Below are 24,438 nucleotides of genomic sequence, written 5' to 3'. Positions count from 1 at the left end.
GGTAAGCGCTCACTCAGTCCCAGCGCCAGACATCCCCAGTGTCTACAAGCCATTCTTCCAGAAGCCCAGTTTCATTCGACATTGATGGCCATATGCTTCCCCGGAGCCTGGAAGCTCCTCAATCCTAGGGGCTGAATCCTCATGAGCAACCCAGTGCCTTTCAGCCCAGTCTTTGGGCTGGGAGGTGGAGCTTGCAGTGAGCCGAGATCACACCACTGCACCCCAGCCTGGGCGACAGAGTGAGACTCCATCTCAAAAGAACAACAAAAACAAACAAAAAAGCAGTACCTCCCCAAAACGGTGCTGTCTTTTCCATTTCTGATGCCTGGGACTGTGGCAGCAATATTAAGGTCAGGGGAACCAGCAGGTAGAGGGAAAAGAATGAGGAGGAAGGATCTGGTCGTGATGCCATCGTTGTCACTAAATTAGCCAGCCTGGGATTTCTTACCACTGGACTTCTTGTTTTGCAAGGTAGTATATTTCCTTATTGTTTAACCTACTGGGTTTGGGAAGGGGGGCTTCTGTTGCTGGTGGTCCCAAGTAATTGGATAGAGTCCCTTTCCTCTAATATAACCTGTTTTGCAGACTAGAGTACACACAGACACGCGCACACATTCCTTCTGTCTTGCCCCGATTTTTAAATGAAACTAGCTCTTCAGTGAGAACTCACTTGGCCTCCCTCTGTCCTCCAGACCCAAGCTCCTTGGAGCAGTGTGTGTGCTCTGTATTCCCGAAGTACCCACCTCACGCCCCAGCACTGTCAATCACTTCAAGGCCCAGTTCAAAATCCACTTCCCACATCAAGTCTCCTGTTTAACCCCCACCTGCATCTTTCTAGAATTCTAACATGTAGCGTGCATCATCTCCAACTTTGTACATCTTGCCTGCTGATCCTCATGTCCCCTGTGTGTCCACCCACCCCAGCCACATCACTGATGTACAGCAACTGACTGGGCGGATGAGTGAATGCAAGGTCCTACTGTCCTGCACCTGAAACCTGGAGTTTTCCTTTCCTTTTTCTTCCTTGTCTTCTTTCCTCATCTTCTCTGCAGAAGAGAAGACAAAAATTGAGATAAAAGAAATTTAGGCTGGGTGCGGTGGCTCGCACCTGTAATCCCAGCACTTTGGGAGGCCAAGGCAGGTGGATTACTTGAGGCCAGGAGTTCGAGCCCAGCCTGGCCAACATGGTGAAACCTCATCTCTACTAAAAATAGAAAAATTAGCTGGGTGTAGTGGTGCACGCCTGTAATCTCAGCTACTCGGGAGGCTGAGGCAGGAGAATTGTTTGAACCCAGGAGGCGGAGGTTGTGGTGAGTTGAGATCATGCCACTGCACTCCAGCCTGGGCGACAAAGCAAGACTCTGTCTTAAAAAAAAAAAAAAGAAAAAAAAAAGAAATTCAGAGCTCCTACTCTGAAGGAAGAATAAATTTTTTTTAAAGAAAGCCAACAATGACATGACCTACTTGCTGGGAGTGACAGATAAGGGAAAGAATTCCAGTGGTACAGGGGAAGCAGCAGCTGGATGCTCCACAAACCAGCTCCCAATTTTCTATCTCCCACCACACACTGATCAGACCCACTCTTGAAACTGGGGCGGGGGGGGGAGTGCAGGGACATCCTTAAAGCAGAAGTCACAGCAGGAAACACAGCAGAGTCCAGCACGAGGCAGACAATCAAGAAATGTCAGGGAATGAGAGGGGATAGAGCATCCTGCAGTGAGGGCTTTGGGCTTGTTCCCTGAAGCTTTTTATTATAAAAACAAGATGAAACGTAGATCACATTGCAGTCTCGATTGTAATGAACCTCAGCTGAATGTGCTGACAGCCGAGTATCTGATCTAATGTGGACTTTGAAGCGTTTTGAAATGAAAAAATCTTGGGATGTTTTTGTTTTTAAAATTCCTGTGGTTGTTTGCTAAATGGCAAAATAGGGGGCCACCAGCCGGACAGCTCCAGACTACCTACCGAAAGAAAGTCTCAGGCCATTATGAAGGCTGAAACGCTAACAGCCATTTTCTTCTGGGTGCACAGCCCTGCGGCCATCCCCACTGTGAGATGGGAGAAAGGGCGTGTGCAAGGATCAGCACCCAGTGTAGAAACTGACTTGTACCCCGAAGGTATGCAATGCGATCCCAACAGGCTCATTCCAGATATAAAAAATATGTCATCACTTTCATTAGGTAATATTAAACCGACACTAAGAACTTCTGCAAGATCTTTTATATGACACAATGGAGTTAAAAACTGTAGTAAATGTTCAGATATTTAAATGAGCACCAAACACTACAAAGTGCAACCAACATGGTTCTATTAAAAACTCTCTTTGACTATGGCATTCAAGGACAGCAATACAATCTTTTTTTTTTTTAACAAAGCGACTAATATAAAAATCTGCAAATGCCATATATTCATATCTAGGCTATTCTTCTCATATAGGCATGTCATTAGATAGACTTTCTTTCTCTTCTTTCCTGAGGTATTTTTTGTGGTTACTTTTATTGTACTGCTGGATGCATTATTTTTGATCATCCTTTCCTAAAATGATTTAAAGACCTGCAAATAATTTTATTGCATAGGACACTATTGATGACACATAGAATGGGAGATGCAAGTATGTGGCATTGGAACAAGCCTTACAAATATTGCATTTTAAGAATACACACATTTTTTACAGTTTGTCTCTTTTAAAAAATTTGAAGTTATAGCTATGACTTAACTATGTACAGTGAAGCATTTTAGGAATGTTAAGTGATTAAAGAAGAAGATGAATGATACAAAGAAAAGAAGCCACCATTCTTGCCAGCTATATATTGTATTCCTTCAAAAGCAACTATACATTCTTGCCAGCTATATATTGTATTCCTTCAAAAGCAACTATACATGCTGTCTTCAGTTCATAGTTAAATATTTCTACTAATCTGTTTTGGGAGAACAAATGTCTTTCAAGGTTTCAAGCTCCTCTATAAGCTTCTTGTTCTGGACTTCCAGCACTGCAACTCGGCTCTCCAGACATTTTACATATTCTTTCTTTCGACGTCGACATTCTTTGGCAGCTTCCCTGAAAAAAGCAGAAGCAAAGGGCAAACAAAGCATTTTTTGCATGCTATTGACAAACAGATCAAAGTAAGCTTGGTAAGTGTGATCACGGCTGCATTCCACATCCTGGAACAACATTCCCAATTCAATTTCAAACACTAATCCAAACTGGATTCTTAAGGGTCACACGTGTCCTTTCCACAAGTCCACATGGCAATAAGTAGAACTGCTGCATCTCCTGCCTTGATTAGAGTTCACAGTAAACAAGGTCCAAGTCAAAGACAGTTACTCTACTTTATGGCAATAAAGATCTTTGAGGGCCTTGAGTTCCTCAATGAGAGTCTTGTTTTGGTTTTCAAGCACAGCCACACGATTTTCAAGACATTTGACATATTCTTTCTTCTTCCTGCGACACTCCCGGGCAGCTTCCCTGGAAGCAACACAAGGCAAATGACTACAGGAACAGCCTTCCAACACAATCCACAGTGGGGTCAGTGCACTTCTGCCCCCCGAACTCAACAGCCAATCGATCCTAGGTAAGGACTGTACAAAGCCACATAACAAACATAACCAGGCACATGTTTTTGTAAGATAACCATCAGACAACAGGAATGATTTGAGAACACAGTTTGCCCAGCATTCATCACAAATGGTGTTTTCTTAGGGCACACATTCCACTGGTAACAATGACCAGAACTGTTTTCAGTAAACTACAATAGGACCACATCCCCAAGTGGAATTTCTACAAAAACATTTATAGATCCTTTCAATTCTCTTAATTATTTTTGTCTCCCAAAAGGCACATACTCCAACATAATGAGTTAATTTTATTCGATCAAAAATGATTATAAGAATTAATCCTTGAAAACCTTAAATATCAACACTGGACATTTTTAGTCTTCAAAACTAAATCTCAGTAAAACAAGATCAATCGTGACTGCAAGACACAGTTTATTGGCTAGAAAACACAACATGGATAAATCATAATAAACAAAAGATGTGCATTTTTATAAACCGAAATGAAATGGACAGTGCTTCTGAAAATTAAAGAAGGGGGCTACAAAATACAACACTCGATAACTCAGACAATTTAAACCCACAAATGCGAGACCACCACAATTAAAATTATAAAAAAGAAGCTACTGAGTAACTCTGGGCATATTTCAAGACTGTTTCCTAATCACATGCATTTAATATCCAATATATTGAATTTTAAAGCACTTTAAGCCCAAACTGAAAGAACAGACCAGTAGCCAAAGCAACAACACAAACAGATGAGTTGACTTAGTCATTTTCATACATAACCCCACCAAAACAATAAATAGAGCCAACATTTTCTCTTTTTCTTTTTTTCAGGGTGGGAGGGATGGCAACCACTTCCCTTTACTCCTCTGTAGAAGACACCCTTTGATTGGCCTCATTTTGGAGGATTCAATTCCAGAATAACTGTCTTTGAGGTAGATCACCCTTCATGTCAAAAAAGCCTACATTGAAACAGATATTATCATTCAAATATGTTAACAAAAGCAGTGTTGAATGTCTAAACACCGGTTTCTGTAATGCCAGTTAGCATCCTGAACCACATGTGATGTATACATGATTTTTGTTTTTTAAGATAGCTGACTCTCACTGACTGGAGATCTGTGTTTTCACTGTGGAAGCAAGAGTCAGCAAAGAAGAACCTTCAATCCAAATGAACTGCAGGAAAAGATCAACCCCTGCTTCCTAGCCAGGAACAATGGACTCACCCTGTGAACGCACAAAGTTCTCAGACTTCTCAGCTGGCTAACAAAAAAAATTTAAAATGTAAAATTGAATAAAATGTTATAGTGACTAATTTAATCTAAATGATGCAATTGGAAAAGTTAAGAATAAATCCAAACACACATATCTGCCAATCTGGGAACATAATTTAACTCTTTTCCACAAAGGCACTGAAATTCATTTATGAATACCAAGGTTTTCATGATTAAATTATATTAAATTCTAGACCTAGAAGGAAGATAGTCATTTTACAAAACAGGGTTACCATTAAATGAAAAATTTAAAGACCTAATAGCAGTGTTGTGGGTGTTTAATCTTTAACATTTTATTTACCAAGCTATTATAAATACTCATACTTCATCTTTTACATTTGAGTGTGCATGTGTGTGTGTGCATGCACAGACACACATATTACTAGAGTCAAAATGTTGCAGGCACAAAGCTTTCCCCGATCACATCAGTAGATGGTACATTCCTAAGTACTCCTCAGCCATGGAAAACACCTGTTTCTTCTATTAATGGTGAGCTCAGTTTTCAGGCTTGCATGTGTCTGGGTGTATCCTCAGCACGGAGAGGAAATGCAAGGCAAGGAAGAAACTGACAAGGCTGGAAAGAAATAAAAACTGTTGCTGGATTGGCAGAAATAAGATATAATGAAATATCAATTGTAGATGCCAATCAAAGAATAAAAAGAGAATATGTAAGAGATATGTGAATGACTAAAGCCTCACACTTCCCCAGGAAGTGAAATTTGCAGGTTATCATGGGGTATTTTCGAGATGCCCGATGCTGGTATAGAGGACAGGCTCTGGAATAAAGACTGCCTGGTTGCCCATCCTGGTTCTGCCCAGTTTGGGTCATGTGATCTTGACCAACTTATTCCTTAACACCTCTGAACTTCTGGTCCTCATTTGTAAACTGGGCATAATAATCACCTATTCTCATGTAAGCATTAAAGACACGGTAGAAATAAAGCACTTAAAACCTGCTAAACAGATAATGAGCAACCTAACAGCCAGGTATCATCTGCTTTTCTCTTGTCTTGCTCTGAAACTGAGATTTAGAAAGCGAAAATAAACCTTTCTCAGAATCCTGTACAGCTAGGGACTAAAGACCTATTTCTAGCCAATGAAATGTAGGTGAAAGTTGCTTGGAGGATCTTCCAGGAAAGGTTTGCAGTTGGGCCAGACCTCAGCTAGCCCCAATTTTTGGCTCTAGCCCTTCTTCCTGTCTGAGGCAATGCCTAGAGGTTCAGCAGACACGCTGTGATCATGAGAATGAATGATACATACTGAAGATGACACGGCCGGGAGCGGGAGTCTGGGACCTTGATAACACTGCTGAGCCTCTGTCCTGGCTGCTCACAATGAGGACATTATTTGACACTTAGGACTAAGGTGACAAGACCACTGGGAAACTGTAAGACAATTCTGTTCCTTTTGAAAATCAGATTAATTTGCACCATTATCCATAATAAAAACTAAACCAATAAATAATATACAAGTTAAATAAAATAAAATTTTATTTATGTTTAAATTTTTAAAAAGTTTTAGAAAATAGCATTTTATCATATGTTGCTTAAAAAATAAAATGACAGAGATATGGAGCAAGAAAAAGTGAGAGAAAATGAGAGCTGACTGGAAGTACATAGACTATAATAGGAGGTATCTTAAGTGGTTACAGCCATGGATGATTTAAATTCTTTTTGTTATTTTGTATTTGCACTTGACTAGAATTTATCAGATTAAACACGTATTTCAGTGTAATAGAGGAAAAAAAGTTACAAAATAGACAAAAGGAAATTACATGTAGAAAATGTCGAAAAGTAATGCTTCACTTACACTTCAATTTATTTTTCTCAGAGACAAGCTAAAAAATTCGACTTATCACCTACTTCACCGCAAACACTAAATACAAAATAGCTCTTCGTTTCTAACAAAGTCCTTTAATCATTATTTTTAAAAGTTACTGTGTCTTTTGGACATTACCCTTACAACATAGGGATGTAACTCCTGCTGATGAAATAGTTTAGTGGCCAGGAATTCTGACTGGAAGACAATCTAATAACACACACAGAGCACAAACCCACATGAAATGCCACATAACATGTAACTTGGGAGAAACAGCTTATGAAAACTGTAATTTTTTTTTTTTTAAGACGGAGTCTCACTCTGTCACCCAGGCTGCAGTCCAGTGGCGCGACCTCAGCTTACTGCAAGCTCCGCCTTCTGGGTTCAAGTGATTCTCCTGCCTCAGCCTCCTGAGTAGCTGGGATTACAGGCGCACACTACCACACCCAGCTAATTTTTGTATTTTTACTAGAGACAGGGTTTCGCCATGTTGGCCAGGATGGTCTCAATCTCTTGACCTTGTGATCTGCCCGCCTCAACCTCCCAAAGTGCTGGGATTACAGGCAGGAGCCACTGTGCCCGGCTGAAAACTGTAATTTTTATTTTTATTTTTATTTATTAATATAATTTTTTCATTATTTTATTATTTATTAATATTTAATAGTTTTATCATTTTTTTGAGATGGAGTCTCACTCTGTCGCCCAGGCTGGAGTGCAGTGGCGCAATCTTGGCTCACTGGAACCTCCGCCTCCCGTGTTCATGCCATTGTCCTGCCTCAGCCTCCCAAGTAGCTGGGACTACAGGCGCCCGCCACCACGCCTGGAGAATTTTTTTGTATTTTTTAGTAGAGACGGGGTTTCACCGTGTTAGCCAGGATGGTCTCGATCTCCTGACCCTGTGATCCGCCTGCCTTGGCCTCCCAAAGTGCTGGGATTACAGGCGTGAGCCACCGTGTCTGGCGAAAACTGTAATTTTTTAAAAGTGTCCTAGAAGTTACCAATTCCCTGTGCAACATCTCACCTGTTTTTCATTAGCCTCAGCTCTCGTTTGCGTGTTGCTTCTTCTGCCAGCTGCTGGGGACTGTGCAAACTTCCGGGCGATGCAGCCATCACCACTCCCTGTGGCAAAGCAGCAGTAGGAGCTCGGATCTGGTAAGCTGGCATGTCACCAGTGGCAGCTGCAGTAAAACAAAATATTTCGAGCTTATATAAAGAATTCATAATTTGACATTTTACATAAAACTGATCTGGAAATGATATACTTTTGACATCTCACAAGAGGTGATCTTATAATGCTTAAGATAATTATTCCGAGCATTGTAGCAATCTCAAGTATTAAAGATCTTCTTCAGCAATTAGAACAATGATATTCAGCATCCTCTAAACACTTAAGGTAGAAAAGCATCCTAATGCATTTTAGACAGGTTTTTATCAAAGGCAAAAACTCACAGATGCTCATTTAGCTTAAAATCAGTGGTGTGCTAATAAATATTTAAGAAACAGTCCTCAGGGGAAAACAATGAAAAAGCCCCGATGTATAGTGTTCGATAATTCTCATGATGTAAATACTTCCACCATGGCCAATTTCAAGCTACCAAGGTGACTTTCCTGAGCGTAGAGTTGGAAAGACACACACGTGGGAAGCAGCACAGCATACAGACAAAACAGATGGCAATACCCACAGAGCACAGAGAAAATACTTGGAAATTATGAGTTTTTAGTACTAATGTTTTTAATGTGTAAATTGTGTATATGTATATATGCACATATATATGCATGTATATATATATATATATATTTATACACATGCATATTTAATTTTTTTTTTTTGAGATGGAGTCTTGCTCCGTCGCCCAGGCTGGAGTGCAGTGGTGCGATCTCGGCTCACTGCAAGCTCTGCCTCCCTGGTTCACGCCATTCTCCTGCCTCAGCCTCCCGAGTAGCTGGGACTACAGGCGCCCATCACCACACCTGGCTATTTTTTTTTGTATTTTATAGTAGAGACGGGGTTTCACCATGTTAGCCAGGATGGTCTATCTCCTGACCTTGTGATCCGCCCGCCTCAGCCTCCCAAAGTACTGGGATTACAGGCGTGAGCCACTGCACCCAGCCACATTTAATTTTTAATAATGGCTGTTTTACAACCAGCTCACAAAGGTACTGAAATTTTCTTTTTTTTTTTTGAGACGGAGTCTCGCTCTGTCGCCCAGGCTGGAGTGCAGTGGCACAATCTTGGCTCACTGCAAGCTCCGCCTCCTGGGTTCATGCCATTCTTCTGCCTCAGCCTCCCGAGTAGCTGGGACTACAGGTGCCCGCCACCACGCCCGGCTAATTTTTTGTATTTTTAGTAGAGACGGGGTTTCACCGTGTTAGCCAGGATGGTCTCAATCTCCTGACCTCGTGATCCTCCCACCTTGGCCTCCCAAAGTGCTGGGATTACAGGCGTGAGCCATTGCGCCGGCTTTTTTTTTAGATAGAGTCTCACTAAGTGGCTCCAGGCTGGAGTGCAGTGGTGTAATCTTGGCTCACTGTAACCTCCACCTCCCCAGTTCAAGCGATTCTTGTACCTCAGCCTCCCAAGCAGCTGGGATTACAGGTGTGCACCACCACGCCTGGCTAATTTTGTATTTTTAGTAGAGATGGTGTTTTGCCATGTTGGCCAGGCTGGTCTTGAACTCCTGACCTCAAGTGATCTGCCTGCCTCAGCCTCGAAAAGTGTTGGGATTACAGGCGTGAGCCACCACGCCCGGCCTGAAAATTTAATAATAGGCTCTAGCAAGCCAGCAGAAGCTGACTGTAGCACACCACTGCAAAAATTTCCATTAAGCAGAATATCTCCATCCTCTGAATGTTTCAGTTTAGAGATTTTCCTATACTCCATATCATGCCTGAAATAGTCACTGAATGTCTTTAAGTGCAATTCTCATTACTAGAAAATGATTGAAGCACTGGAAGGAATTGAGCTCACTGCAATTTCAGTAAAAAAACAAAAAACAACAACAAAAACCCAGCAAAGCTCTGCTTAAACCTAGTTTCTCTGGGGAAAGATAATTTTTGTCTTTCTTAGGTTTCCTAGGAAAATAATACATTTGTAAATATTCATTTAAGAGTATTGTCTAAGCACATATAATCATACAGTTAAAAGACAGCGTTTAATATTTACTTAGTATTCAGATCAAATACTAAACGTAAGTTCTCAAAGTTTCCTAATTTATATTCAAAATTTGTCTACTGCAAGAAACATAGCTTCCTAGAAAAGACAGATGGATTCGAGTGATAAAATATTTCTACCACCAACACTTCAACATTGAGAACGTATGGTCCAGAGTTAGTTTGTCACTCTGATGAGACATTACAAAATACATGCTCTCAAAGCTAAGTGCAAGAAAAAAGACTTCTTAAAAGGTTACCAAATTCTGTAACAATTGCCTGAACTAAATTCCAATCAAAAGAGGAAAACACAGCATTTCTGTATTTCATGAAAATGTATTATACCCAATGAATAAGAAGTGAAATGCTACCCATGGGAGACAAATACTTTGTCAGCTAAATAGGATATTATCACTGAAACTTTGTTTAAAAAAGTTAAACAAAGATTAACTGATTTATGTGCTTCTATTTGGGTATATGCCAGATTTTTGCCTTCTAAGGCTTGAGAATTAGGTGAAAGAATACAACAGTTAAAAACATGGCTTTCAAGGAAGCTCACTTAAAGATTTTCGTAGAATTAATAAAAATATTGTTTATAAGGTTGTACTGCCTTTTCCTTCTACACATAATTTTAAAACACTGGTGACAGGTAATAATTTTTTTTTTTTTTTTTGAGACGAAGTTTTGCTGACGCCAGGCTGGAGCGCAGTGGTGCAATCTTGGCTTACTGCAACCTCCTACACCCCGGTTTAAGTGATTCTCTTGCCTCAGCCTCCCGAGTAGCTGGGATTACAGGCACGCGCCATCATGCCCAGCTAATTTTTGTATTTTTAGTAGAAACGGGGTTCCACCATGTTGGCCAGGATGTTCTTGATCTCCTGACCTCGTGATCTGCCTGCCTTGGCCTCCTAAAGTGCTGGGATTACAGGTGTGAGCCACCGCATCCGGCGTAATTGTGATTAATGATCACCAGCATATGAATAAACTTGGGAGAAGTCTTAAATTTGTTTTTGTGACTATTCAAAATAATATATACACAGACAACTCAATGAGTCGTACAAAACTGTATAGCTTTGAGATAGTTAAGAAGGTCACGTTAAGCCAGTTATAAACTAACTTAATAGATTGTTTAAAATATCTTCATCGTATTGTCAGAGGAGATGGAGTGGAGCAGAGAATAACATAGCTCTCCTCTCTTTTCTCTTCACCCACATCCAGGGAAGAAGGTTATGGGGTAATAAAGGCTGAAACAATAGAACAGCTGGTGGCCACCTAGGTCTTCTAAAATTGGAACAATAGCCAGTGACGAATGAGAAGTTTACATGACACCAGGTTGACACGTGCAGGCAGCATAGATATGGACCTCGGTCTAGGATCATTCTTTCCAAACACTGCTCACACAGATGTGCAGTAAAATTAATAGGTAGAGAGCGGCTCATTACACTCTAGTTCTGTAGACATTTGCTGTTTTCTTGTAATATGAAGTTAGAGCAGGATGGTTCCATGATATATGCAAAAGCTAGTTTAAAGAAAACAAAAACAAAAAAAAACTTTTTTTTATTTTTATTTTGAGACGAAGTCTCACTCTGCTGCCCAGGGTAGAGTGCAGTGGCACAATCTCGGCTCACTGCAACCTCCACCTCGCAGGTTTAAGCGATTCTCCTGCCTCTGCCTTCCAAGTAGCTGGGATTACAGATGCCCACCACCGCTCCCGGCTAATTTCTGTATTTTTAGTAGAGATGAGATTTCACCATTTTGGCCAGACTGGTCTCGAACTCCTAACCTCATGATCTACCTGCCTCAGCCTCCCAAAGTGCTGGGATCACAAGCGTGAGCCACTGCGCCCGGCCACAAGAAACTTTTTTTTAAAAAAAAGGGTGGGTGGGAATAGTCAATGGGTGAACAATGAAGTTCAAGGGCAGACATGATGGCTCACGCCTATAATCCCAGCATTTTGGAAGGCCAAGGTGGGAGGTTCACTTGAGTCCAGGAGTTCAAGACCAGCCTGAGCAACATGGAGAAACCTGATCTCTACAAGAAATACAAAAATTAACCAGGTGTGGTGGCGCGCGTCTTTGGTTCCAGAGCCTTAGGTGTGAAGATCATGTGAGCCCAGGAGGTTGAGGCTACAGTGAGCCGTTATTATGCTACTGCACTCCAGCCTGGGCGACAGAGTAAGACCCTGTCTCAGGAAAAAAAAAAGGAAAAAAGAAAAAAAGAAGTTCATTCATTGGCCTTGTATTTATCAGAAATGCTTCTAAACAACTCTTGGAAAGGCGCGGTGGCTCACGCTTGTAATCCCAGCACTTTGGGAGGCCGAGGCGGGCGGATCACGAGGTCAGGAGATCGAGACCAGGGTGAAACCCCATCTCTACTAAAAATACAAAAAAAAAATTAGCCGGGCGTGGTGGCGGGCGCCTGCAGTCCCAGCTACTCGGAGAGGCTGAGGCAGGAGAATGGCGTGAACCCGGGAGGCGGAGCTTGCAGTGAGCCGAGATTGCGCCACTGCACTCCAGCCTGGGCGACAGAGTGAGATTCCGTCTCAAAAACAAAACAAAACAAAACAAAACAAAAAAACTCTTGCCTGTTTCCAGAAGCAACAACCACCCTCAAGGGACCAAATTTGGCACCATGAAAGATAATGGCAGTTCCAAAATAAGAATTCTTAAAAACATTTTGAGGGATGGGGGGAGAGGGGAGGGACAGCATTAGGAGATATACCTAATGCTAAATGACCTGTTAATGGGTGCAGCAAAACAACATGGCACATGGATACATATGTAACAAACCTGCACATTGTGCACATGTACCCTAAAACCTAAAGTATAATAATAATAAAAAAAAACATTTTGAGCGATAGCTCAGAAAAAAATACCACTTTAAAATAACTTGGAAGGGGATGATATATTCAGATGTATTAGTTCTGAGATGTTAGGTGACTGGGTTTTATTATAATTTTTCAGAGGTATCATATATTCATTTTACTTCCCTCAAAAAAATCAAAATGACAGCTCATTAGTTCAAGCCAGAAACAGGAATTAGTATAAATTAGTAGGAATTTGTATAAATTTCTATAATATCCCAAAGGATCTATATGGTTGTATACTTCTAATGGTCAATGGACAAATTCCATATACTCAAATATAATCTTATTAGTAAAGTACATTTAAAAAGATACAGGCAAAGACAGCTGTGCACAGTGGCTCATGCCTGTAATCCCAGCTCCTTCAGAGGCTGAGGCATGAGGATTACTTGAGCCCAGGAGTTCAAGTCCAGCCTGGGCAACATAGCAAGACCCTGTCTCTTAAAAAAATAAAGATACAAAGATAATCTCTTGTTTTGAGAAAATCTAAATGTCACAAGTTTTAATTTTAAAACAAGTTATAAAAAGTATTTATCTTAGTTAGCTTCAAATTTCCAATATTAACAACTCAGTGGAAATTTAAAGCAGATAAGATACCAAGGATCACAGTTCAAAGACCATCCTGCATTCTCTGATGACACATTGCTATTCCTGTATTCTTATAAAGGCCACTTCCTATCCCATTTAACTACTGAAAGTGTCTAAATTACTTTTTATTCTAGAATTTTCATATTCTGAAAATATATGGCTTATCAGTGGGGAATTAACAATCATGATTGAAGAAAGATTATAAGATATTTGTACACTAACTTTATTCTCAGGAAAGCAAAAACTTTAAGACAAATCAGGGATAGTATCTTTTTAACCCCAGAAACCCCTAGAATCTAGCACAGTACTTGGCATATAATGGGTGTTTCATGAGTTTATGTATGCTGTATGAAGTAAAATTTAAACTTCCTCGGGTTTTGCACAAGCCTGCTGTCATTTAGAATGCTTACAATAAGCAGTCTTTCTTATAAACTTACATTATTATAGCTAAACCTTTACCTCTAAGACATGGAAAGCCCTACAAGATGCGATGTGTCTCTTCAAAGTGGCCTTTCTTGATAAAAGGCATTGTTTCTTAAATTTTCCTTAGATGCACTTTAGATAAGTCTAACACAGCATTTTAAAAGCAAAGGCGTTCTCATTATGATGTGCTTCCATCTAGCTCCTGACATGAAAGCATTTTTTTTTTTTTTAGGTTCAGTATCAAATATTTCATGGGAAAAGAAAATTCCTAGAACTCTCAATTTTGGTCATTAACTTCATACCTCTCTTTGCAAGCTTTAAACACGGTACAGCAGAAAAAGCATGGGGTTTGGAGTCTGGGTTCTAGTCCAGCTCTGCCACTTACCAGCCATGTGACTTGGGGCAAGTTCAGTTTCCTCATCTGTAAAATGGGGATACAGTATCTCATTTAATACTCACAGTAAACCCTATAATGTATGTCAAAGTGTCTAGCACAGTGCCTGGCACATGGCAGGCACTCCACAAATGTTAGTTCCCTTCCTCTTCCCCTCCTTAAGTTCCGAAAGACAATGTTCCAAATTATGTTTATACTGTATATTAGTTAAAACGCATATAACATCCATAAATACATTTCCCCCTGGAGTTTCCCTTCTGACAAACCCAGGGAATCAAAATTTATGGCTCTTATTCCTTATTTTGTTAAAAAATATGCCTATTAAAAACTTATAAAATTATATATCATTATATTCCTTTAGAGAATACATTATTAAAGATAATGTAAGATGTCCTTTTCAATGTATGCAATTATTTATAATAGAACCTTGAATGGCCAAAGATATACTCTTGTCAGACTGGGAAGAAGAGAACTGAAAAAAAACCACAAATGAGAGTAGGAAACAAAGAAATAAGCCAGAAACCCAGCCAAGTACCTATGTTGGTAACTTCCAAAGTGAAACGATTTCTCAACACCCCAAATGATGATTTTATTCAATTGTTTATTTATTAAGATATCTGTAGTACTGAGCACAAAGACTGAATAAAAAACATTTTTATATAGAGAGTTCCTGCTCTCATACGCCATTTCACAGCATGGCACTAATCCTAAATACATTTTTAAGTAAGCAGCAGAGGTTAACTCAGATGTCACACTTCTAAGTGGGGGGCTTCTATCCCTAGCTCTGGTAAGCTGCTGACATCACCACCACTGCTGTGGTTCTCTTCCTCTCTACCACCACCTGCTCCTAATACCCAGATCCTACACCTCCATGCCTGGTGTCCCACACTGCCAAAAACGTTCCCTTCTCTGTGAAAATTAAATCCTACATAAAAATGGCTATTTAAGCACTGAACATTTTCAAATTTGCTACAATCACTATAACACATAGACCACATAGAATTAACTCACCAAAATATTTTCAGCGTTGAGGTATAATTGACAAAAACTATATATACTCAAAGCGTACAACGTGATGCTTTCACATATGCATACATTATGAAATTATTACCACAATCCAGCTGAGTAAGTTATACATAAGGGACCTTTTAAAGTTTAGTATGTGAAAATCTATGAGTCAGTCTATATAAAAGATGGGAAATTATGAACATTGAAATTTAATGTTCCATATAATAGCAAATATATGCTCTACTGTCCTATGAGAGTAATAATAATCTATAAAAAATTCAATTTTAGGCTGGGTGTGGTGGCTCATGCCTGTAATCCCAGCACTTTGGGAGGCTGAGGCAGGTGGATCTCTTGAGGTCGAGACCAGCTTGATCAAATGGTGAAACCCTGTCTCTACTAAAAATGTAAAATTAGCCGGGTGTGGTGGTGGGCGCTTGTAATCTCAGCTACTTGGGAGGCTGAGGCAGGTGAATCACTTGAACCTGGGAGGCAGAGGTTGCAGTGAGCCGAGATCACGCCACCGTACTCCAGCCTGGGCAAAAAGAGTGAAACTCTGTCTTAAAAAAAAAAAAAAAAAGCCATTTTAACGACTTAAAATGATGTTAACCTAACCTCATTTTATATGTTTTATAAGCAGTGTGTAGCAGCATGTACTCACATGACACTGCATTCATGTGTCAATGTCAGGTGACTTTTGAGGAGTCACATTAATATGCTATGAGCAAAACCCGAGGATTCTGAAGACTCGAACGGGTTCACTACTTGCTAGCTTTGTAAACTTGGAAGTCATTTACCCAGTCTGACCTGGGTGTAGTTGGGCATATTATCAGTGAGAATGCCTATAAACTGCCTTTTTTAGCATTTGAACATGGTTTCCTAGTGAGGCCTACCTGACCCCTTCACCTGTATGTCCTGTTTCTGTGTCACTCACAATCTGATAGTTTCTTTGACAGCACTTTCTACAGTTGGTATTCATGTTTATTTGTAACATTAAGTGATTTTTTTATTTTAAAGTTTACGTAAATACAAAGTATAATTATTTTATTAGAATATAAATGAATAAATATATTTGCCTAATATATTCATATAAACAGGGCAAAGTGAAATAAATATCCCAAATTACATTTCATTATACATTTTTCAAAAGTAGTAGGAAAATAACATGAGTAATTTCCAATTTTACCCTGCAGATTTGGTTTACTGAATCTTAAGGTAGATAAATGCCTTGTTATTTTCACTTCCAAAGTGATTATAACTTGTTCAGTTACCAACTTCAAGAAGCTGTCACACCTAAATGAAATTATTCTTTTTTGTTGTTGTTGAGACACAGTCTTCTTCTGTCACCCAGGCTGGAGTGCAATGGCACGATCTCAGCTCACTGCAACCTCCACCTCCCAGGTTCAAGCGATTCTTCCGTCTCAGCCTCCTGAGTAGCTGGGATTACAGGCATGTGCCACCACGCCCGGCTAATTTTTGTATTTTTGTGGAAATGGGGTTTCACCATGTTGGCCAGGCTGGTCTTGAACTCCTGACCTCAGATGATCTGCCCACCTCGGTCTCCCAAAGTGCTGGGATTACAGGCGTGAGCCACCACGCCCGGCCTCGAAATTATTCTTTTATGTAAATATTTCTAAGCAAAAATAATTGCTAATAGCCTCCTTTCACAAAGATGGTATCCTTATTCTCATGCATCAAATATTAACTAAGACACTAGTTTTCCAAATTTGTTGGAAAGTTTGTTTTTAACAATTCAGAAATCCAGCCAGAATGCAACGTCAGACTCAGAGTCTAAAAGATAGGAAATTATGCTCCTAACAGAATCAGTTTATGAACAAAAGGCAATTTCTAATAAAAATGTAAATTATGCCCCACAAAATCAATAATATAATCCTATAAACTATAGTGATTTACTTTTTTTTTTTTTTTTTTTGAGATGGAGTCTCATTCTGTCGCCCAGGCTGGAGTGCAGTGGTGCGATCTTGGCTCATTGCAAGCTCTGCCTCCTGGGTTCAAGCCATTCTCTTGCCTCAGCTTCCCGAGTAGCTGAGATTACAGGTGTGTGCCACCACGCCTGGCTAATTTTTGTATTTTTAGTAGAGACGGGGTTTCACCATGTTGGCCAGGCTGGTCTCTAACTCCTGAGGTTGTGATCCGCCTGCCTCGGCCTCCCAAAGTGCTGGGATTACAGGCGTGAGCCACCGCACCCGGCCAGTCATTTGCTTTTCATATTTCACTTCATGATCCTGTAAGTAAATGCTGCTAATATCTTTTCCAGGCCAGCCATTAGTGCTAGGAGCCTAATTTCGGTCTAGATCAAAGTTTTTCAAACTGTAATCTGTAGACCATTAATGGGTCATAAAGTAAATTTCATGGGTCAAGAATAGCATTTTAAAAAGAGGACAGAAAAGGAATTATGGGTACATCATATTTTGTAAGGATAAGAATTATGTCTGAAACTTATTTTATATAAATGTAGGGTACACACACACATAGGTCCACTTTGTCGTGATATAATGTGGGTCATGGTTGAAAAGTCTGCAAGCCACTAATCTAGATCTACTTGGTCTGCCGATCCACAGGGTTACCTCAGAACTAAGAGCCCAGAGGTCTGGTTCCTAAAGCTACTCTACTACACCTTCAAAAACTTCCCTAACCCTGTGCTCTTTTGGCTTTAAAAAATAAAGTAAAATGAGGCCGGGCGCGGTGGCTCACGCCTGTAATCCCAACACTTTGGGAGGCCGAGGCAGGCAGATCACGAGGTCAGGAGATCGAGACCATCCTGGCTAACACGGTGAAACCCCGTCTCTACCAAAATACAAAAAAAAAAAAAAATTAGCCGGGCGTGGTGGTGGGCACCTGTAGTCCCAGCTACTCGGGAGGCTGAGGCAGGAGAATGGCGTGAACCCAGGAAGCCGAGCTTGCAGTGGGCCAAGATCCAGTCACTGCACTCCAGCCTGGGCGACAGAGCAAGACTCCGTCTCATTAAATAAATAAATAAATAAAGTAAAATGAAATAAGATTTATTACTCATTTTTCAAATAGCACTGATTCTATAAGAAATGACCAGATTTTTAAAAATATGATTTCCAAAGGCAAAATCAGGTCTTGTGAAAAAGTGTTTTAAGTTGTTTGACATTTTAAAGTTTCAGCATTTTGAAAAGTTTAAACTGGAAAGGGAAAATCAATCATGTGTAGCATTATTGGTAAAACTGTGAAAAAAAACTTTCAAAGTTGTCAGGCACGGTGGCTCACGCTTGTAATCCCAGCACTTTGGGAGGCCGAGGCGGGTGGATTACGAGGTCAGGAGATCAAGACCACGGTGAAACCCCGTCTCTATTAAAAATACAAAAAATTGGCCGGGCGTGGTGGCGGGTGCCTGTAGTCCCAGCTACCTGGAGAGGCTGAGGCAGGAGAATGGCGTGACCCCGGGAGGCAGAGCTTGCAGTGAGCCGAGATCGCGCCACTGCACTCCAGCCTGGGTGACAGAGCGAGACTCCGTCTGAAAAACAACAACAACAACAACAACAACAAAAAAAACTTTCAAGGATGTTATGTTCATTCTGTAAAAACAAATGTCAAAAATGTTTATTTATTTATATGTAGTGGTTAAAAGTACACAGCGTTGCCGAGGCGGGCGGATCACGAGGTCAGGAAATCGAGACCATCCTGGGTAACACGGTGAAACCCTGTCCTTATTAAAAATACAAAAAATTAGGCGGGCGCCATGGCGGGCGCCTGTAGTCCCAGCTACTCAGGAGGCTGAGGCAGGAGACTGGCGTGAACCCCGGAGGCGGAGCTTGCAGTAAGCCAAGATCGCGCCACTGCACTCCAGCCTGGGCGACAGAGCGAGACTCTGTCTCAAAAAAAAAAAAAAAAAGTACACAGCGTTTTCACATCATTTTATTTATTTTTGGTTATGAGTCTTATGCTTAGACAAGTCAAAGGGGGAATAGGAATGAAAGACTTGGTAAAGAAAGATATAAACCAATAATTTTTAGAAAATATATGTACAAAAGTGCCTTCTGGTTCTAAGAATCATATGGCATGCAGTGTTTGAGATTATTTTAAGTTCATCTATGTCTTATAATAAATTCATCATTTGACTTCTGCACTTTATAGCATCTCTAGAACTTCACAAACTTCGAGAAAAAAAATAGTTCCTTAAGACAGTTTTAAAAACAATGTAATACAGGTTTTACTTACTCAAGACAATCCAATGTTCCTATCCAGAAAGAGGACTGAGACCCATTAACTTCGAAGAGCTAAATTGTAGTGAAGTTGTTTAAAACCATCCACTCTTTCTTAATTCAGCTGCAAATTCAGTATTGTAATACAAACAAGACCACTGAATAAACAACGCTGCAAGCACACAAAGGTTATCAGTAACTAAGCCTTTCAAAATCACTATTTGTTACTGAGAAAAGCAAATCTAGTGAAAAATTACCGATTACAAATTTAAATACCAGAGGCTGGGAGAAAAAGTAAAAGACAAGCACTTCCCTGACTGAACACTAGAGAGAGCTCTGAATCGCAAGTTCCCATAGATGGAGTAAGAGTAAAGAATCCGCCAATACATAGTCCATTTTCTCACCAGGCGCGTGCAGGGACGGCCTCAGTAGGAGGCTCGATCTTACCACTAAGCTGGCCAGACAACTCCTGAGTTCTGTTCATGCATTACAGTTTCATGACGTGTTTTCCTCTTCAAGCAGACACCCACTTCAAAAGAAATGTTAAAGTAGGGCTAACAAGAAAAGCTATTCAGTCTAAAAGGGAGTTTGGAGGCAGAGGCAGTGGTGAGCTAGTTAACTCTAAATCTGTCAGCAGCATTTTACAAAGCGGAAAGGAACTGACTAAATCACAACATGACTCGGAGCTGACGTCAATGTGCAGCTCCCTCGGAGTTTAACTTTTCCACTTCCCCTGCTGAAACACGATTCCAGGAAATGTAATGACATCAGCCCTTTGAACTCAATTAGCTGAAAAGACCATTTTAAATACAGGAGGAAAGAAACAAGTAGGCACAAAAACATCCATAACACGCGGGTTTTTCCTATTCTGTTTGGAGCTGCATTTGTCCACAGTAATGAAATCAGAACGTGAACAGTATATACTGTATGTTTAATCTGAGGCTAGATTGAATTCGCAACAGGTTGCAGATGAAGTAACAGCTTATTTTAGTAGGGCAGAATGGTATGCACACCAAAGAGAGACACAGAGATGGAGGGGAGGAGGAGAGAGGAAGAGAAGAGGAGGGGAAGAGGGGGGAGGAGGGGAGGGAGGATAGAGGGAGGAAGAGAGGATTAGTGCCTCAGTCAAGCAAGTAATAGAATATTGAGCAAAGAAACAATCACACTAAGATGCCCTAACAAAGTGAGCTGAATATATGGATGTATATTTCAAAAAAGTCTTACACCTAAGTGACTAGGAGAGTAACACTTTCTGAAACACTCAGATGTTCCTGAATACTTCCTAAACTTCAAAACAATCTGCACAACTAACTGAAAACCCCTCTTTAACATTCTTACCTGTGTCATCTCCAGTTACAGCCATAATGGGCTTCTGCAGACAGAACTGTCTTGTTTCCTCTAACACAGTTCAACATAAAGTGTTCCAAATTAGCAAGCATGTGCAGGATAAGCAGGAGGACTGACATCACAATGACATCACTAGCCTATCACTGCCATCAATTTGCTTTGTCACAGGCGAGCTCACTGAAACCCAAGCCCTATAAAAACTCTTCCTGTAATAAACCATCTTAATGCTCTTGTTTCTCATTTTTACATAGAAATCTGTTTGAGGTGGGCTCTGGCAAAAAATAATAATAATAATAATAATAATAATGTCTCTTTTAGCATTAAAAGTTACATGAATGCATCTTACAGGGCTACTTCTTTATTATTGTTGTGTCCAAGGCTTCTAGGTAAACTAAGGGAGAATAAACCCAACATATTTTCCTAACTCATAGGAGAAAAAAACACTTGGAGATTTAAAAAAAAAATTGACTATCAGCAAAGAAATACCATATTTCATAGTCACTTCTAAACTCACCAAGAAATATCCAGCCACCTATGTTCACTTAACATTTTTATTTGCTGAGCCATTTGCTACACCATCATAAAATCCACCTCTTCCTAAGGTGATACAGAATTTGCTACTTTCACTTGAAGGGAGTAGATGATTAAATTTTAAAAATTCACTGTGCCAATGGAGCAAGTATTATGTAGTATTCTCCCATAACTACTAGACTGAATCACATGAACTTGCTGATATTTGACCTTTCTGGCCTACAAAAATAGCAGTTTCATGTGATTCAATCTAATACATTATTTTACCAGATTAAACCCCCCTGAAAAGACATTTGTGATTTTTAAAATTCATAAATAAATCAAAATTACTATTTGTACATTTTTTTTAAATGTCAAATTTTATTTGGATCACTTAATGAAGGCTTGGCACATAGTGAACTGGATCATTATAGGAAATTCAGTGATTATAAGGTTAGACACAAAAATGGGCGAATGTTCAACCACAGAACAGACCATAGCCTGGAAAAAAATTATTGGCATTTCCGCTGCAAAAAAATAAGTGACATGCCACTGAGACCTTTTTTTTTTTTTTTTTTGAGACGGAGTCTCGCTCTGTCGCCCAGACTGGAGCGCAGTGGCACAATCTAGGCTCACTGCAAGCTCCGCCTCCCGGGTTCTCGCCATTCTCCTGCCTCAGCCTCTCCGAGTAGCCGGGACTGCAGGCGTCCGCCACCACACCCGGCTAATTTTTTTTTTGTATTTTTAGTAGAGACGGGGTTTCACCGTGGTCTCGATCTCCTGACCTCGTGATCCACGCACCTCAGCCTCCCAAAGTGCTGGGATTACAGGCATGAGCCACCGCGCCCGGCTGCCACTGAGACCTTTTGTCTCTTTTTTTTTTTGAGACAAAGTCTCACTATTCTCCCTCAGGCTGGAGTACAAAGGTGCAATCTTGGCTCACTGCAACCTCCGCCTCCCGGGTTCAAATGATTCTCCTGCCTCAGCCTCCCGAGTAGCTGGGATTACAGGTGCCCACCATGCCTGGCTAATTTTTGTATTTTTAGTAGAGACAGGGTTTCACCATGTTGGCCAGGCTGGTCTTGAACCCTCGACCTCAGGTGATCCGCCCACCTCGGCCTCCCAAAGTGCTGGGATTACAGGTGTGAGCCACCACGCCCGGCCGACCTTTTGTCTTCATCGGTGAGTTGTACAAAGCCCTTTCCCTTGTATGATTAGAATTCAACCAAACCTTATGTCAATGAAAGGACATCCCGCCACATTTTAGCTGTATTTAATTTAATCATCTTCCAGTAAAGGTAAGGACTTTACACCGCAGATGATCAGGAAGTAAAGTTTCAGGGGGTGTCCATGTTTCTAGTAATTCTCCAGGATACCTGACAAGGGGGCTAGGGTTTCAATTCAGCTGAAGATATCTTGACTGAGTAAGAAAGCCTGGATGGTCACCTAGACATCAACCCCAATCTGGGGCTCCAGCAGGGACTCTTTGCTGTCCCAGCCACACCTGAGGGTTTGGGTCCAAGAATGCTATTAGTAAATTTTATTTCAAATTTCAGAAAATCAATAAGAAATTGATTTTTATGTCAGTATTTCTTTAAATTGGCACATAGATGCTCAATAAATATTGGTGTGAAAAAAAGTCAAGGAAGGAAAGAAAGAAGGGAAATGGGTTGCTTAGTTGATTACTGCTCTTAATAAAGTTTTAATATATTCCCTGGACCAGTTAATCTCAAGTCAATCAGCACACAGAACAAATTACATTTTCAGAGGAAGAATAGTTCACTTTCATTTGGTAAATACTTACTGAACATTTATCACATGCCAGGGTCTGTGCTAGGTACTTGTCCAAATAGAACTTACCATCTAGCAAGACACAAAGAGCCACAATACAACATGATGTGTGCCTAAGGAAGTACAGTAGGAACTCACAGGAGGTTGCCTAAGCCAGATGTGGAGGATGGGCAAGGCTTCCTCGGGGAAAGTATTCTTATCAGGCAATCGGTATGTGTGAAGAAGTCCCTGGAGGGAGAGAGGGCATGGCCTATCCCAGGAAATGAAAGAAAGAGCTGTATTACAAAAGAGGGAGAAGTGGAGAGGTAGGCAGCTATTAAAGAATGCAAGGCTTGGATCAAGCAAAGATTTGGGCCACATGAAAAGTATGGAGCTTTGTCTAACAGGTCACAGACATTGATGGATGCTTTTGAGTGGATGCTATAGACTGAATGTTTGTATCCCTCTATTGAAATCCTCTGTTGAAATCCTCACCTCCAATGCAATAGCATTTGGAGGTGGGACCTCTGAGAGGTGATGAGGTCATGAGGGTGGAACCCTTGTGAACAGGATTAGCGCCCTTATAAAAAAGACCCCAGACACCAGGTGCAGTGGCTCACGCCTATAATCTTAGCATTTTGGGAGGCCCAGATGGACGGATTACCTAAAGTCAGGAGCTCGAGACCAGCCTGGCCAACATGGTGTAACCCCGTCTCTACTAAAAATACAAAAATTAGCTGGGCATGGTGGTACATGCCTGTAATCCCAACTACTCAGGAAGCTGAGGCAGGAGAAATGCTTGCGCCCAGGAGACAGAGGTTGCAGTGAGCTGAGATCACAACACTGTGTTCCAGCCTGGCCAAGAGAGTGAGATTCTGTCTCAAAACAAAACAAAACAAAACAAAACAGTGCAATGCAGTAATGGAGATGTTGGGGGCAAGAAACTGCTGTTTTTAAGAACTATCAGTGGCTCCCAGAATCACTGTGATGAATGAAGAGTCTAGCTGAACTTTCAGGAACAATTCCCAAAAAACTGAGCCAAGAAGGGAGCTGCTGCCTCTGGCATGATTAGGAGGATCAGAAAGCTGTTCCACAATAGCCAGCTTCCAGTGGCTGCTGGAGACTGCAGCCCACAGGGGTAGCCTGGGTCAGAGGGATAGCACCCAGGCCAGGGCCAGGGCCATGACAGAGGGGTGTGGAGTGGCAGAAGCATGCATGGCTCAGCCAGGGAGAAGAATCTACACAGTGACTTAGAGTGGAGACTGGGAAGAATACAGGACAACACCCAGGTTTCTGGCATCAAGCACCAGGTGGGATAGTAGTGGTCAATCACTGAAGATAGGAACAGTGGATTTCAGGAGTCAGAGGTATGTGTGGCCACCTAAGGAACCAGCTGGAGTCAGGACATAGTCACAGTGAACTGAAGCCAGCCTGGGAGGGAGTCCTCCAGGGAGGGAGCTCAGCAGGAAGAGGGTGGGGGAGTGAGCCTGAGGATCACTGAAACACTCAGGACAGGGGCAGGGGAAGCTTAGCCCAGCAATGAGACTG

At 41.1% G+C, this 24,438-nt stretch overlaps 1 protein-coding gene across 33 annotated transcripts in view; it reads right to left on the bottom strand.

The window, feature by feature from the left end:
• Positions 1–2,205: 2,205 nt before the first annotated feature.
• CREM (cAMP responsive element modulator) overlaps positions 2,206–24,438 on the bottom strand; it is a 91,647-nt gene continuing 69,414 nt past the window's right edge. For 6 of the 33 annotated variants that reach the window (XM_055275129.2, XM_055275135.2, XM_055275140.2 and 3 more), the window contains 3 exons: positions 14,060–14,095; positions 7,672–7,828; positions 2,206–3,466 (listed from right to left, as the gene is read on the bottom strand). In XM_055275129.2, the coding sequence (XP_055131104.1) occupies positions 3,322–3,466; positions 7,672–7,828; positions 14,060–14,095 (338 nt within the window). In that variant the 3' untranslated portion in view covers positions 2,206–3,321. Of the gene's footprint in view, positions 5,407–7,671; positions 7,829–14,059; positions 14,112–19,279; positions 19,388–19,710; positions 19,960–20,601; positions 20,772–24,438 lie in introns of those variants that run through there. The other 27 variants (XM_055275137.2, XM_055275130.2, XM_055275147.2 and 24 more) reach the window with 17 other exon arrangements.

The sequence above is a fragment of the Symphalangus syndactylus genome, chromosome 4 (genome assembly GCF_028878055.3).
Source record: "Symphalangus syndactylus isolate Jambi chromosome 4, NHGRI_mSymSyn1-v2.1_pri, whole genome shotgun sequence".
NCBI lineage: Eukaryota > Metazoa > Chordata > Mammalia > Primates > Hylobatidae > Symphalangus > Symphalangus syndactylus.
Note: the sequence above shows the minus strand (reverse complement) of the source record. Positions and strands in the feature narration are given on the sequence as shown.